The sequence below is a fragment of the Pezoporus occidentalis genome, unplaced genomic scaffold, assembly GCF_034315485.1.
Source record: "Pezoporus occidentalis ecotype Australia unplaced genomic scaffold, CSIRO_AGI_Poc_V1 ctg58, whole genome shotgun sequence".
NCBI lineage: Eukaryota > Metazoa > Chordata > Aves > Psittaciformes > Psittacidae > Pezoporus > Pezoporus occidentalis.
The window spans coordinates 3,854,880-3,867,932 of NW_026915921.1; the positions used below are offsets into that span (position 1 = coordinate 3,854,880).

The 13,053-nt window shown below is 38.9% G+C and overlaps 1 protein-coding gene across 8 annotated transcripts in view; it reads right to left on the bottom strand.

Annotated features, from left to right (window-relative positions):
- SORCS2 (sortilin related VPS10 domain containing receptor 2) overlaps nt 1-13,053 on the bottom strand; it is a 548,057-nt gene that overhangs the window by 80,516 nt on the left and 454,488 nt on the right. For all 8 annotated transcript variants that reach the window (XM_062638797.1, XM_062638795.1, XM_062638796.1 and 5 more), the window contains exons 7-8: nt 11,707-11,825; nt 7,544-7,633 (exon numbers count right to left, since the gene is read on the bottom strand). In XM_062638797.1, the coding sequence (XP_062494781.1) occupies nt 7,544-7,633; nt 11,707-11,825 (209 nt within the window). The remainder of the gene's footprint in view (nt 1-7,543; nt 7,634-11,706; nt 11,826-13,053) is intronic.

Here is a 13,053-nt window from a genome sequence, read left to right on the forward strand (position 1 = left end):
GTCTTCAGCATGCCAAGTCCAATCCTTCAGCCCAGCTACCTACTGTTCAACAGATGACAAGCACATGAAGATGGGATGTCAGCAAATATTGCCACACAGAATTTACGGTCACTAAAGAGTTAAATAGTAAGGACACCCGAGAAAGAAAAATATATCTTCACAGAAGGAATGCAAGGTTTTATTGCTTTATCTATTTCATGGCCACAGATACTACCTTAAGCTGTAATTTCAGCAAATCTTGTAAGGAAAACATTTATTCTTTGGTGATTTCATGCTTGGACTACTGTAATTGCCTTCTTGCTAGAACTCCTGGTTTCTCCCTCCACAGTTTGCAGGCTACTCAAAGTCATGCTGATTACCTAATTTTTCTGTAATTATGGTATTCACACATGATTTATTCAAATTCATTTATAAAGGTCTTCTTTACTGATGTGAGAGATCTTCACGATTTGGAACATTCCTTACTGTCAATACTCAGATTTTTATTAATCTCCAGACTGCTTTTTTGTGCATACTTTCAGTATTTGTGCTCTTGTGCTTTCATTTCCAAGCTCAAATCAGAGTCCACGAACTCTCAGATGCCCCAAGAATGCATCATTTTCCAGATTTGCTGTAGCAAGCGTGTTGTTTCCCCTGTCACATGCCCATTCATCCATGGACATCCCTTCTCTCATCTCTAATAGTTTACCTTTGCTCTGTCCTGCCTGCCATGTCTTCTCTGTTCCATGTCTTGCTGTCCAAGCACCCATTCCCTTGCCATTCTCACTTCTCTCTTCTCCCCGCCCCACTAGCTCACCAATGGCAATTTGTATCAGAAATAGACTGATTTCCAAATACCAGTATTCTCTATTTATTTTATCTCATCTTCTCAGGATGCAAGCTTTTGTACAGTTCTGAAATGCTACTAGTGGTATTGTCCAAAACACTTTCTTTTGAGTAAATGTATCAGAAGCACAATAGATGCAAGCACTCAAGGCTGTGTAGTCTCAGCCTTGACCTCCAAATGCATCACATTTATACCCCTGTAAACTCTTAAGTACATTCAAGGTAACCGGATGGCACATATCCCAGAGATAACATTCCTAATCTTCCTTGTCCGGCTGAGTAAAACAGTGCAAGGAGAGAAATCAATTACGAGTTACACTGTGAAGAAAAGAACAGTTCCTTGAACCTACCTTGGACCGATTTGTACGACTCGGGATCCATACAGCTGCTACAGCTCAGGTTCACTGCCTACTGCCATGACACTGCCCGGGAAAAGAATATTTCTCCTGCATCAAATATCACTGCTACCTGTATTTCTATTTTCTTCCTCTTTATTCGTTGTTCAACAGCCATTCCAAAGGACTTTCAGAAGAACGGATAACTAGTCCTGCTACAGCTGCAAACTGCTTTTCTACCTGGCACAGAGGACCAACTTGATGCCTCAAAAGCGGCAAATGGCAGAGATGGTGAAGGGGCTACCCAAGCAGAGACACAGCTCTTGGGAGACTAAGAGCCTTGCTAAATGAGCCCTCATAGCCTCAGTCCTTCATAATCATCACATGGCCAAAGCCTCAAGAGAACTTTGCTAACAAAAGGGCTGCAGGAATCTCTCCTGCCATTTCTGCTGCTAACAAATGGACCCATTTAAAGAATCCTTGAAAAAGCCAGAGGGAGTTTGACAGAAGAGGGGATATATGCTTCAAAAGGTTGATGGCAATTTATGGATAAAGAATAAAACTGCTCAAAATATCTTACTGTTGGAAGTGTTACATCTATTATTGAATGATACACACTACTTTGGAAAAAAGCCTCTGGTTCAAACAGTGACATATTTCAGATTTCAGGTAAAGAAGAGGTGGGCTTGTTTCCAGCCCCTCAGGAGGGCACAAAGTGATAATCAAATGAAAAGCATACATGGAGTTAAGAAAAGGCATGTATGGGAGATTCCTATTACCAAGACTATATGAAAGACTAACTTCTCTCTAAGGCAATAGGATTTTTTTAATCTTTTATTTCTGTTTATTTTCCCTCTGTATTCTTTTTTATCTTTGTTACCCCCAAAAATTTATGTTATTGACTATTTCACAAGATTGAGAAGACATACAGAGATAAAAATAGATGAAGGAAGCTTTTTCCGCACCGTAGGTTTACAGAACTAAACTTGCTGAATTGCAGTACGATATTACAGACAATAGAGCTCTCACATTAAGATTTTGTAGCTGGCATAAACAAATGCAGAATCAATGAATGTCCTGTATCAGTTCGTAAAAGGAGGTAATCATCAATGGAGTTTATTTACAAGAGGTGGGAAGGAGACTCAGAATAATTAAATTATTCCAAATTCTAACAGCAAAACTACTATGATTTGTAAAAGATTCCTTGGTTTGGTCAGCAATTTGGTTAACAAATTTTTCGCTTAAACCCTCAGAATGAACTAGTTCCCAGTTTTCCTGCAAATCACATTAGAGCATGACTCAACATCTTGAATAAGGACCAGAACCCAATGTACTCGTTCTTCTCCACACCACAGGAGAGGGCAATCAGAGCTGCAGGAACTTTTGTGAAATACAAGTGTGATGACTCCCTGGACAGAGCTGCAGCCTGTGCTGCTGAGCTGACCTGCTCTTCAAGCACGGGCAGCAGAGCCCTTGCTCCAGATTGAGAACAGCCCAAGGGGGAATGATGGAACTCCCTGGAACACTTCTGCATGCCTAGCCAGCCATTTCAACCCAAAAATGCAATCCTGCTGTTCTTGGCTTGATTTTCATTTCGTATTGCCTTCCTACAAGTTATTAATTTATAATCTAATTTTAGCAGCACAGAACAAGCGGTCTTGGTGAAATGGAATGTAGTATAAAAAACAATTCCTTTTTTTAAAACAACTGCTCTGAATTTTCTCTTCTGTTTTGAGGAGCATCCAGGCAGCCTTCAATATGTTTTTACCAACCTTTGCTACCAGTCTGCAGCAGCAGCCAGCACTTGACTGCAGTCAAATTCAGGAGACAGCTGTGTGATTCGATGTAGTGTTAGTATTGAACAAGCTACTAAAACAAAAATAAATATAGCTCTTAAGAGCTCTTTTGGCTCTTAACAGCACAGAAAAAAGCTAAAATATAACTAAATTTACCTGAACTCTGTTCATTAGATGGTCATCAATGACTCTGCCCTCTGTACCTATATGGAGCTACAACGTGTTACAAGAAGTGATGTAAGTGGCACTATGGAGCTGGAGCCTAGAAACTTAGCACATGTAAAGCATAGCTGAAAGCTGCTTTCAGTAGCCTTTGATTCACAAGTAAAGAGGTCTCAAGATATGTCCGATGACGAACATCCCTTTTTAGGTTCCTCACTGGGGGCACATTTGGAAAAATACATGGTAAATGCAAATACAAACAATATAAAACTTTTTTTTTTTGCAGATTTTCAACCTCTTCATATCAAAAGGAAAATGAGACATCAATAATGTTTTCTAATTGCTCAGTCTGAAAATGTTTATTCTATCTCCATATGTACAACCACAATGAAACACATCTGTGCAGCAAAAGAATAGTATCTGAAAAGCCCAGCACTGTTCCTTCAGGCTAGAAGCTGGTGTGCCAGCACAGCTCTTCTAATGTCAGACACATCCCTGACCAGCCTATAGTATCTTCTGACTTAGCTACAGTCTTTGGTCCCTGTACACAGTCATTGCTCAAAAACTCTGGTCAGTGACATGCAGCACTTTACAGAGACCACTTGGAAAGAGATTTCTTGAAGCCTCATTCAATTCTTTTGAATAAAATGAAATAAAGCCTATAGCAGATCCACTGGTTAGGCTGTGTCTAATACTTCAAAAACTATTTGCTTTAATCAGTCTTAAGAAAAAGGAAATATCTTTGTGAATTCTTTTATTGTTTATCTCCTGCCACCATAAAAGTAGCAACTCTACAGTCATGAGTTCTATTTGTACTCCTTATGTGCTGATTTTGTGCAAAGTAATTTCATCAGTAAAATTTCATCAGTAATTTGCTCACATGAATCCTTTTCCTTCTGTTCAAACTGGATTGGAAGGTACATTTCTACTGTGCTCAGATGATCGTCACTGAAGTATGATGTGATAAAAAGTCTTATTTACTTCAATGTCTAAAATTTCAGCTGTAATGCGAAGGTAAGAAAAGTATCTTTTCAGAAGAGATTAAAATCTCTTACATTTACCAGTGCTCTAATGGATGTCTGGCTTCCAGGCCCTCTTAGTGAAAATTTCAGCTCTGTTGTGTGCAGATACCAAAGAAACTTCTCTTGGAGGCATCATCAAAATGCTAAAGAGATACAGTTTATTTTGTTCCACTCATTGGGTACTGCCTGAACTAGGAAGAAGACAAAACCATCCCTTTCCAAATGACACAGTCATCCTGTTTCCAGCTAGCTATTGACTCTATCCAAAATGAAACTATTAACTTCTAATTTATTTATTCAGTCAAGCCTGGAGTTAATCTGCTTAGGGAAAAAAAAACAAACAACAAAGTAACCCAAAAACCATATTCTTGAAGACAAAGAATTCCGCATGCAGCACCATTTCAAACAATCCAGGCTACATATGACACAAACACTGGGAAGTTATGCCTGATTCTTTTTGAGTATGTCAGAAATGCACTCAGGAAGATCATATGCCAAGCAAACTAAACACCCTTTGCAGATTAATGGCTTTTAAGGCTAAAAGTGATTACTAGATCCTTTAGTTCACTCTCTGCTATTTTTCCAAGCATAGAAATTACCAACAATTATTTCTGCATATTTTATATGATGCATATATAACATGCATATATTTTATAAGACGCATAAGGAGCAAATAAGTTCTATATGGTTAGAAGAAAACTCTCAGAAAGGCACTCAGTTATGATTTGAAAACTTTAAAACCCAGAATATCTGTCACTTTCCTTGGCACTGTTTCAAATACATAATCACCAACATCATTAAGAAGTTGAGCTCAGTTTCTAATTTGGATTCAGCTCCCAACTATATTGGGTCTTTCTCTACTAAAGCACTTTTAACAACTCAGTATTTTGTCCCCTTGAGGAGGCTTCTTCACTGCAATAAAGATGCTTCTTAATCTGCCTTTCTGAAAAACAAATCACTTTTTTTCAGGGCTATTTTTCACTGAGATCACTACACACAGCTTATTTATAGTGCAGTCCCACAAACACAACAGAGGTCCTCATGGACTTCAGAAATAAATGACTGTGGAGGACTCCTTAAACTGATTTTGCTTCCAAGGAGAGTTCCTTGGGACACAGGTCTAGGTTACCCACTGTGTGCAGTTGTCTCCAGCCCTCGCATAATATTTGCTGCTGCTCTTCACGACTGACACAAGTTCACTTATTACAAATGTGGATGGCTATAAGGACAACAGTTTTATAGTTCTTGCGTTCTGGCAGCCTCCACCGATTCACTCTGATCTGTCAGACAACTAGATCTGAACCCAAATAACATGCCCTTTATTAATACAGCGTGCTGTGATACTGATATTTAAATCAGAGGCATGTGTCATTAAGGAGGTATAATACACATCCAACTTGTTAAAAATAATATACTTTCCCGCATGCTTGAAGTAATCACTCCCACATGGAATGTGAACTATCATCTATAACATCCATAATCATAACACTTTGTACAACTCCAGAAAGGCTGAGTTAGCATATTCATCTTCTATGTGACAGCAGAATCAGAAAGGACAGTGCTGCCCTGGTCAAATGCAGCAGATTACTGGGTGTGAGAGGGCAACTGCAATGGAAAGGTGCAGATTCCTCCTCCACAGGCCATCCAGAAACCTGGTCTATCTTACAAAATTTCTGCCCTACTGTTTCCCAACACACAGTATTTTCCCACACAAAGCACAGCCAACACCTGCACTAATGTGCTGGCACTCCTTCAGGAAATTTGCCACGGGCAGCTTGGGGAATGTTACCTGATTAAAGTTACTGCCAGTTAACACACGCTTTACATCACTAATTTGTGCATTGAGAAAAAAAAAAAAGGCATCAAAGTCACTTACGGAAACATCTTTCCTCCCCTTTTCTAAGCTCAGCTTAATCAAATGCCTCTTCTCCCCCACTGCTACTCTTGACTCCCTCTTTTCACCTTGTCTTAATTTGTTTCCTTCCAGCTCCTTCAGTAAGGCAATGTGCTGTGCAGGGGTCATCTGCAGAAGGGCTTCTTTCTGCTGCTCCTTGCTCATTCTTTGCTTTCTCCCTTGCCCCTTTCTTATTTTCATCGACTCCAGCATGGGTCATACATGGGCTGTGGTCTCTTGGAATGTCCATGTTTGGCACGTTTTAAAGTTTAAAAATGAATATTCTCCTGCTGTCTTCCCAAATACAAATTCCTCCCGAGAAAGCATAAAGGCTACTGTGAAGGACTTTAAAACACTAAAATAATTATGTGGAAGAGTTGATTTATTTACCTATCATTAGCTATCTATTTCTTGTCAAAATAGTCAGATAAATATAAAGCTACATCTGTAGTGCTAGTAGAATACCCTAATTTCATATTCTTGTTCAATTAATATATGAGGATTTGATTTAAGGATTTTATTAATATGCTCTGTATTTAAAACCAGATTTCAGTTGGTCCATTTGGACTAAAAAAAAGGAGAAATCAAAGATGAAAAAACCCCTATTAAGCACATTCTTTGTTTTAGAACAAAATCAACAATAACCCCTGTCTTTTATTAGATGAGCAATGAATTAAAACTGTGCAATTCAAGACATGCAAAGAGAACATGTCTTAGCTCTCTGCTAAGTAAGCGACAGAATCACACAGTATCACATGAAAAGGCAGGAACCTCAGGAGCATGCTGGGATGCAAGGCCAGACCAGGTTACTGAGGTCTTTATCCAGCTGGGTCTTTAAAACTTCCAAGTCATTTCAGTTCAGGATTACAGAAGCCTTCTGACTATAAATAAAGTTAGGGAACAAACAGTGTGCAACACAAAATTTCAATTTAATCAATTAGACCATGCGTAAATATCTGTCTGTGCTTTAATGCTAATTTACTGTGCAAATACAGAAACCCTGTCACTATAAAAATATGCCAGACTGAATGAACCTCTCAACAATTCTTGTGGTTTTGTTAAGTAATTGAAGTCCAAACTGGGATTCTTTAACAAAACAGAGCGCCATCAACTGGTAAAATTCTCTTTATATTGCTGTTCATGCTTATACCAGACAGCACCACGTGGAATTAAACTGTAATTGATTCTTGAAAGATCACTCACTCAAAATCATTACATTGCCATTGGGTGTGCAGCGCTGCTTCATGGAAACAAAGTTCAGAAACTGCTGTGAATCCGATGACAAATAAACTAGCATATGTTCTTACCCTCTATAGTTTATGAGCTACTACATTGCTAGAAATAAGAACAGTAGATTTGAGAATATACCACAATCAGGATTCAGAAATCCTTACAAGGGAAACTGTGATCTCAGAATAACGAAGTATAAAAAAGGAAAGAACAAAACTAGTTTAGGCAGAAGGAGATGATGACAAATGTATAAATAGAAAGAAAAATTTGTATACTTACTTTTGGCAATGCATATTTTGGCAACTTCATCTGTATAAAGCCATTTCGACGGTAAGAGACGTAATACTTGGTCCGATTTGCTGATGTTGTCTATAACGAAAAAATTGAACTCTGTGATAGTTTATGTTAAATCTAAAGAGTCTGAGATGGAAGACTCTAACCTGCAGACTTTCTACCCTGCAACTGAAATACATGGCTATTATTTTTATTACATGGTATGAATTTGCACAATGTACTCTTAAGGGAATGAATTGAAGTTGTGACAGAATAGACCCCAAACAGACTCAAACTCTATTGCTCTCCTCCTCTTAAGGAAGACAAAAGTGATTTAAATCCCTCTTTTGCCATTTCAGCTGTCTTGAGCGATACCTGAGACTTCTGCATCTCACTGCCCCAGTCCTCACTCGTATATCTGCACCCACTGGCCTCCCACATCTTTGCCCTTTCATAGAAGTCCAGAGAACAGCACCCTCCAGGTAAGAGGTAAGGAAGAGGCACACAGTCCATGAAAACCAGGTACCTCAAGGGCAAGTGGTATTCTAGCAACAAAATTCAAAGCACAACACAAAAGGCTAAATAAATTCACACTAACAGTATGTAAATAATTCACTGTATTTGACTAAGATTTTCTGTACAGGGTAAAACATTTGCCAGTGGAAGATGCTGACATGTCACACGGAAGATAATGATGCAATTCTGAATACATTGGTCAGTCAGTTTGAAAGTCAGCAATATATCCTGAAGACACAATTATATGCTTAATTAGAGAGGTAAACCATGTATTTCAACTTCTTGCACATGTGTAACTGAAGACAAATTAGGTTTTACATAAAATACTTGAGGGCTTATGAAGATTTTCACTAAAGAAAGCCAACAGAAATATGCATTAAAAGGTACACCGCTGCATGAATCTTACCCATTTCTCCTCTTTATAATAGCAGACACATTGGTCATGTTAAGACTTTTACCTTATTCATAAAAAACCTCCACTGCAAATATTGTTCCAAAGTACCAAAAGGATGATTCTAATTAACATCGATGAAAATACTCAACCAACAGCCTCACTAAGTTTTTCTAGTCAGAAACGTAACGTCAAAATCTGTGGTTGTATATACATTGGCACATTTCCAGTTAAGTCTCTTGAGCACCATCAGATGAAATTAGCAAAGGTTTTAGCCTTTGGTAAATAATATCACACTATTTTTCATATTTTTTTTTCCTTCAGATCACTGGGTATTGGCTATTCAGTCATTTTCACTAAATTCACAAAGGGTAGGTTCCTGGCAGGAACACATGGGTCAAAAAAGAAAATGGAAGGAGTGAAATGAAATGTCCAAATTTTTTCTCTGGTTGTCCATGACAAATCAGATTGTGGAACAGAAGCACAGACTCATCTTCTTTCTCTGACATAGGAAATCCATTTAAAATCCTACTCCAATCTCACTGCTTTTCTCTTCAACTTTTGTGTTTAAAAAGGGAACCTGATTTGGAAGACAGCTTGTCCTGAAGCATGTAAACTTGTCTTCACTTAGCAAAAACAGAGTTGATGCATGAGAGCAGGTCCACCTGACTGAATATTTTAAAGAATCAAAGAATTTACTATTGTAATCATTTTCACTCTTTCTTTAGATCAGTTTCTGGTTTTGTGCTAGAAAGTATGTGATGCCCTTTAGAAATGTGATTTGGTAAATGATGGATTAAACCAAAAACCTCACCATTTATTTAATTAGTGCTAAATAGAAGTCTTATCCATCTTTCCATAGCCTTTTTGTTCATTATGAGCTTTCTTAATGTCACTCGTTTTAAATGACTCAAGATGATGCAAGGCAGCAGAGAATCAGAGCTGAAGCAGCAAGCCATGTCTAGTCTCACTGACATTAAAGGCTGGTGTGTGCTTAAAAACAGTGTTGAAGCTTTCATCCTCCTACTGAAATCACCTCGGAAGCTGTCTGACTGTCAATGCAAACTGGAAATGACTATTAGAAAGTTCCTGATCTTCATGGGTATAGACATACTAAAGAAACAGAGTTGAGATCTTCCTTTAAGATCATGAAAGTCTGAGATTTGGGCCAGGATTAGCAATGCAGACCTGCAGCACTAATTCACAGCTGCGCAGCTCAGGGGATGTGAGCAATGCCAGGGACAATAAGACAGTCTCAGACTGTGCTCTCTTTTTCACAGATGACTCTGTTCCATCTTCTTTCTGACAGATATTACTGTGATATTTAGAGAAGTCCCTAGTCTAACTTATAAAGCAATATTCTAACTTATATAGCAATATTTTAGTCTAGTGATAAAAGAATTGCCACATGATTTCAAAAGTGTGCTGTTTGTCAGACGTGCAGCTGCTGTGTGGTTTCACTGGAACAGGCAAGTAGGGTCCTGCATCACACCTCAGGGGTGGCCGCACTTCAGGTGTGACTGTAAGATCCTAGAGTTATTTTCTATCCTCCAGTAATATAGATATGGCTAACTGTAAACCAATTTACCATCAAATTTTTGTTACATACTGCAGATAAGTCTGAAAGAAAAAGACTAGAGATATTTCCCCTTTATGTGGAATACATACAAATCTCATTTACTGGCCTCAACATGTCTCAGATCTGCGGAGACTACATTAACAATGGCACCCTTCTGGTAGTAGCCACTGGCTACAATTTATGTGTACCTTTCCAGATTGCACTTCCATTTTGTGTCTGCCCATGCCTGGCATGAGACAGGATAACAACAGCTCGAGATGCAATTATACAAGGCACCTGGCAAAACAAATGCTTGAAGAGGAACCAGCCAGTGTTCTGCTGAGCACAGCAGTTGGGAAGTTCACAAGGTTAGAAGCACTTCACACCATCTACACACCGTGAAATGGATTTTACAGTGTGTCTGGGAGGGAGCCACAAATAAAAATACCTTTGAGCAAAACAAGTCCCACAAGTGATAGACCTGGGCTGAAAAATGCTTACTGTTATTCAAAAAATATTTCCCAAGTCCATTTTTCTGTTTCTTTCTGGTGCTAAATGTTCTAAACCATGTGGGCCCTTGAAACTTCTGCGCCAAAAAAGAGGAAGACATATTTTGTGTCTCTATTAATTTACACATCCTTTTAGAAGAAACAGCCACAAGAGGGGTAAGATGCAAAGATGCCAATCTCTGTACACCACGGCAGTGGTGGGGAGACCTATTCTTTGCCATGATATTGCTTTTCCACAACAGTCAGCAAGTAGACAAGCCTTGCAACAAGCAAATCATACCAAAGTAAGGGAAAAATGAGAGCCAACCACTAAGGAAAGCACAAGCAACTTCCCTTATAAAATCTTACAAAAACAGGGAGAACATAACTATTCTTCAAGAAGTTTGTAGCTCTGACAGATTCAAATCACGAGTCCTAAGCACATACTCTAACATTTTCAGGTGTGCCTGAGCTGTATTGGTGCTATGAAGCTGACAAGAGTTCCAGCCCAGCTTTCTGCATGCAGATCCTGCAGTTTGGGAATGAAATAGTCTCAGTGTGATCTGGACCACCACGAGGTACAGACATGGTGTTCAGAGACATGGTTTAGTGGTGGACTTAGCAGCTTTAGGTTTATGGTTGGACTTGATGATCTTAAGGGTCTTTTCCAACCTAAATGATTCTATGACTATTCTAAGTTGCTCTAAGCTCCTCAGCTATGGCCATTTCACTCTTTTGCTTTCTAAGCACACCCATGTAAGATTTTTCCCAGCAAAATCAATCCATAAGAAGCAGCTATTCTCTCAGTAGCTTTCCTTGGATGCTTTTCTCAGAGAACTTTGTACTATGGCAGTACTGGAAAGGACCCAGAAGAGGTTGCAAGCATAAGAACAAAAGGCTTATGCTTTGCCTAAAACACAAACATATTTACAAAAAGTAACTTTGAACCACACAATCCACCTGGAAATTTTCATACCATTAAAGCTAAGTCAGTGACAAAATGAATCAGATAAAGAGGCAAATGGTTGCACAACCTAAAGAGGCTTTGGATTTTTTGACTGATAAGCAAATGCTTTGTTCCATGTAAAAATTTATCAATCATCATTTTTACTCTGGAGCAGGTTTCTCCATGCTACTAAATTACAGTGTAGCTGCATTGTATAAGATTTTAATTTTGAATTTTAAAATAGGCTGTGTCTCCAAGACATGGCAGTACCTGAAGAAATATGTAGTCATCCTGCACAGTTAGGGAATCCCGATCAGTGCCACCAGCAAACTGGACTGTCATTGTCTTATCAGAGCAATTCTGAATCTGGCAAGTGATGTAGCGATAACCTGAGGGAACAGAGACAGAAACATATGACAGGGCTATCAAGGGACAAAGAAGCAAGCAGTATAAAATGTTATTCATGTAGGAGAATTGCTGCCTTTGCCAGGTGAGTTAGTTGTAAAATTATTATATTAAACCCTCATACAAGAGTTTTTCAATCTCCAATGTACTGAGAATATATTAACTGCTTACACTTCAGATCATTCCTGGAAGGCAGCCTGTTATTATCCAAATTTTGCTGGTCCAGAGAGATTAGGGGTTAGATGAATGAGACATTCATGGGTGGGGATAATAGGAGCCTCTTTTCTCACTTAACCTATGCACAGAGACTTATTATTCACTTGGAGAAATAGCAGCCTGACACAACACAACTGAAATCAATATATCAACCACGTTATAAAATTGTGATGAGCGAGAGGAGAATCAGACTCCATTTAATAGACAGCATGCAGAATTTTAAAGGCTATTTTCAAAGCTCTGTAGGAAAGTTACGACACGCTTTTAACAGACCACTAGAACTGCTCTGTTGGGGCAAGACTTCTATATTCAGAGTTAATACCTTGTTGAAAAAGCCTGGACTGATTTATATCAGTGGAGGCTATGGCCTCTGTCTTCCCCTTCAGCTAGCAATGGGTGAGGAATATCCTCTCTGCCTGGGCTGTCAGAACAGCATCACCGCTTCTTTGATGCACAATGCTCTTATCAGAGAGAGCAGAGCCAATAATCATACCTTACACCAGCTGTGGCCCGGAGACCTTCTCCTAGATGCAAGCTCCTTGTACAGCTCACCTGCTGTCACAAGCTTCAGAGCACAAAGTACTTGAGTGACTTTCCGAAGCGCAGTGAGAAAAATGTTATATACACAATCCTGCGTCCAGATCACCAATTCTCCCCATGCTCCAGAAACAGTATGGAGTGAACAATGCATCCCTGTATCCTTCATTATTTTTGCAGCGTGATAGGAAATGCATTCCACATTTTATGACTTTTAATTAGAAAATGCTAATCCAGTATACTAGATACAAATATTGCTTTTAAAATCTGTATCTATTAAAAAGGCAGCCAAAGTCAATCTAAGTTCTCCTGCTTATGGCCAAATCATCACCACGAGGATATTTGAGCAAGCACAATGGGCCATCAAAAAGTCTTGTAGTTATTCATAATACACATGACAAGGACCACAGCTCTTCATCAGATAGGTAGCACAAAGAAGCTCTTTCCGCTAATCAGTGC